Raw genomic sequence first — 3,836 nt, forward strand, 5'->3', positions numbered from 1 at the left:
AAATGACTGTCTCAAAGTCTTCCCCAAATAAAGTTTGTGGTCAGCTTTCAGGACCTTGGTACCTTTCCCAGTGGGACATGAATTAAGCAAAGCAGCAGATGGGTTCGAATGTGCTAGTGGTTGAAATGCTTGTTTTGAATCCAGTAGGGGAAAAGTTACAGCTTTGTGCTCTGAGCCCATAGTGTCATATGGGCCAAGAAAGGTGCTTTCTCCCTTGCCAGTGCACAGACCTTGGCCTTGAGTAGGTTCTTCTGAGGGGTAGGGAGGCAGTCTAAGGTCTGAAGCAAATGCCTGTTTACTGACAGTTTACACAGTATTCCTTTTGGCATAGAGTCAGCATGAGTGTACGGACCCCACCCAGCCTCCTGGACCTGGCGGGAATGCACCTGCTGAGGGATGATGACTTGGCCTTTTCTGCCCTGGAACAGCTGCCTGTGGAGCTCTTCCCACCCCTCTTCACGGAGGCCTTCAATGGGAGACACACTAACATTCTGAAGGCCATGGTGCAAGCCTGGCCCTTTGTCCGCCTGCCTCTGGGGGGGCTCATCGATCTGCCTCATATGGGGCCCCTACAAGCAGTGCTGGAAGCCCTTGATGTCCTGCATGTTCAGAAGGTTTGCTCCAGGTGAGTCTGATTCAGGTAACCTGGTAAAATCCTGGGTGTCTCAGAGGAAATACCTGGGGTGAGGAAAACTGGGTGAAAAGGGATGGACAAGAGGGATCTGAAGAAGGCAATGTAGAAGCCTAGAGGCCTTGCCTCACCAAGGGAAACACATTTGGGAAGTGTAGGTATACCTACAAAAAAAAAAGAGCCTAAAGAACATGCCACACCTCCTTACAGTGGTGCTAAAAGTTACTAGAAGTGGAGAGCCAGAAAGGAAGGGAGGGGAAAGGGAGATGGAGGAAAGTGAGTCAGAGAGGGAAGAAGGCGTGGCAGCAAGTGATGTCAGGAATCTGAAGTTACAGCACAGTAGGGCAGCCTGTTTTCAAATTTTCAAACTGCTGTTTCATTCTGGGTGGATTTTAATGCATCCCCACCAATCTCCTTTTTCTCTATAGGAGATGCAAACTGCGGGTGCTAGATTTGCGGGACACTGGTCATAACTTCTGGAGCATGTGGTCTGGAGCCAGTACTCACAGGTGCACAAGCTCAGGAAGAGCATCAGTGCCTGAGCCCAGGTCAGTGACAAAGCAGCATGTGGCACCGCTGAAGGTTTTTATAGACCTTTCCTTGAAAAAAAGGACCTTGGACAACTTCCTCACCTACCTCTTTAGGTGGGTGGAGCAAAGAAAAGCTTCCATCCACCTGTGTTGTAAGAAGCTGAAGATCTCTGCAATGCCAGTGGACAATATTGTGAAGGTCCTGAGCATGGTGCGGCTGGATTGTATCCAGGAGGTGCAAGTGAGTTGCACATGGAATCTGTCCACCCTGGCTACATTTGCTCCTTTCCTGGGCCACATGAGTAATTTGCAGAGGCTCCGTCTCTTCCCCATCCAAGTATCTGCCTTCAAGAAGCAGGAGCACGATCATGTTATTCAAATTACCTCCCAGTTCCTGAGGCTGGGCCACCTCCGGGATCTCCATCTGGAGTCTCCCTCCTTCCTTGAAGGCCGCCTGGACCAGATGCTCAGGTGAGTGTGGACCACTGGCTGGGTAACATTGAACATAGCATTAGAATATCAAATGCACTCTCTCCTGAAGTGTAATATCCTGTAACCACACAAATCAATTTGGGGCTAAATTGGTATAATGGTTCTTGAAAGGGACACTCCACTGTGGAGATACAATTTATTGACTGGAATGGTTAATCTAGCACTGAAGGGATTATGTTTTCTACCTTCAGCAGAGATGTGTATGTTCAAATCACTTAAAATATAGGAAATAAAGAGCGCACTGAAGTGGGGAAACCACAGCAGACAAGACCAATTCGAAGAGAAGCTCTATGCTCACCAGATTACTAATCAAAATGAGTCTGTCTTAAATACCCTGTCTGTAAAAGATTTTTATCTTTTGCTCCAGATAAGTTAATCAGTATAAGGGAAAAGTATGATTCTGGAGATGATGTTAATTGAGCTGAGAGAAAAGGATAGTAGAAAGTGGTAGAAAAATTAGCAGAGATGTAAGCCCCTCTAGACAGGCATCACATTTGATGTTGTAGGATCTTGTATAAGTTGCTTCTTTATGCATAGCTCCTTAAAGCCTCAGATGGCCAGAGGTATTGGCCTCTGAAGCCCAACTTTGGACTGAAGGAAGCCTTAGCTGAAACCATTTTCTATCTGGTCACCTAGTACTAAAAATCTGTGTCCAGTTGTCCTCTGAGCACATTCTAGGGCATTCCATTATATCCATTCATCCTCATAAGGAAGTAGAGTATGTTGTAGTCTGCTTGATAAATGAGGAAGAGACCGTTCAATGTTCTATGAATTGACTCAGACACATAGTGAAGTGGACAAAACTAGCCTAGAGTGATGCTGGGCAATCAATGTATTGACCCTCATCAGAGGGTCAGACTTAACATTAGCCCTGTAAAAACCATTTGTCTATCACTTGTATACATTAGTTTTAAGAACTAATTTCTTGGGTTCTCCCCAGGTGCCTGACTACCACCTTGGACAACCTCTCAATAACTAACTGCCAGCTTACGGAATCAGACTTGACCCACCTGTCCCAGTGTCCAAACATCTGTCAACTAAAAAGCCTGGAACTGAACGGTGTCACCCTAACGGACTTTAATCCTGAGCTACTTCAAGTTCTGCTGGAGAAAGTTGCAGCCACCCTCCAGGAACTGTACTTAGACCAGTGTGGGATCAGGAGCTCCCAGTTTGAGGCCATTCTGCCGGCCCTGAGCCGTTGCTCCCAGCTCAGGTCCTTCAGCCTGTGTGGGAACCTCCTCTCCATGGCCGTCATGGAGAAGATGCTACGACAAACCGCTGGGCTTTCCTGTTTAAGTAAGGAGTGGTATCCTGCCCCTCAGGAGAGTTACAGCCCTCAGGGTGTTCTCCTGAATGGCAGATTTCCCCAGCTTCAGGCTGAGCTGTTGGAAATTCTGAGAGACTTAGGCCAGCCCAGGACTGTCTGGCTTACATTCAGCCCCTGTCCTCACTGTGGTGATGACATATGCACTCACATGGAGCCCATTATATACAGCTGTACTGACCCTGCCTAGGTGGTTGCCCCTATCAGAAATTTTCTTCTTGGCATTGGAAACTGAACTCTAGGACATGGGCATGTCATGAAGTGAAAACAGAGCTATGGTTTCAAACGTCAGCTCAATGTGAATGGGAAAAGGAAGGGTGATCCAGTGAGGGTGCAGGATTGCAGTGGGAAATGTTAGAGTCTGGGAGGTGATGGGGCTTTCAGAATGATGGGTTTATAGCATCAGAAAAATGAATCTCATTTTCTGGAGAGAAATTTTGGATGCACATATTATCGTTGTCCCTGAGGGGATAATTGTAAAATAATGGTCAGAAATAAAGAAACTTTCAGTGTACATGGACTTATGCCCTTCATGATATATTATTCTGTTCTCTGTTTCCACCTCAGAAATCTCCAGTGACTGATGGAAGGCAACACACCAAATTGTCTATGATCTGAAACCCTACTATTCCCCCACTAGTTCTCTATTCCATCGTGAGCATCTTTTATCTCTTTACTTACTTCTGTGGCTATTCAGTGGATTGATACACACAATTAAGTGGGAACTACTCAGAGGCCAATGAGCCACTGGAGTGAAGAGCTCTTGGCAGGATCATCACTGCTGGCTCAAGCCGTGGCCCTGGACACGAGCAGTTCTCATGTTCTCCTGATGGGTTCATAGGTCCCAGTTCCTGGTCTT

The 3,836-nt window shown here is 46.7% G+C and overlaps 1 protein-coding gene across 1 annotated transcript; it reads left to right on the top strand.

Annotated features, from left to right (window-relative positions):
• Positions 1-338: 338 nt before the first annotated feature.
• Positions 339-3,167, top strand: LOC136169397 (PRAME family member 8-like). The gene is made up of 3 exons (XM_065937165.1): positions 339-625; positions 1,060-1,632; positions 2,594-3,167. Exons 1-3 carry the CDS (start codon positions 339-341, stop codon positions 3,165-3,167), a joined length of 1,434 nt encoding a protein of 477 aa, XP_065793237.1.
• Positions 3,168-3,836: the final 669 nt, after the last annotated feature.

The sequence above is a fragment of the Muntiacus reevesi genome, chromosome 5 (assembly GCF_963930625.1).
Source record: "Muntiacus reevesi chromosome 5, mMunRee1.1, whole genome shotgun sequence".
NCBI lineage: Eukaryota > Metazoa > Chordata > Mammalia > Artiodactyla > Cervidae > Muntiacus > Muntiacus reevesi.

Bases quoted from the DNA above. Each gene is read 5' to 3' on its own strand.
- LOC136169397 (XM_065937165.1), top strand. From the start codon at position 339: ATGAGTGTACGGACCCCACCCAGCCTCCTGGACCTGGCGGGAATGCAC. The intron at 626-1,059 runs GTGAGTCTGATT...TTTTCTCTATAG, and splicing joins GTTCAGAAGGTTTGCTCCAG to GAGATGCAAACTGCGGGTGC. The intron at 1,633-2,593 runs GTGAGTGTGGAC...GGTTCTCCCCAG, and splicing joins CGCCTGGACCAGATGCTCAG to GTGCCTGACTACCACCTTGG.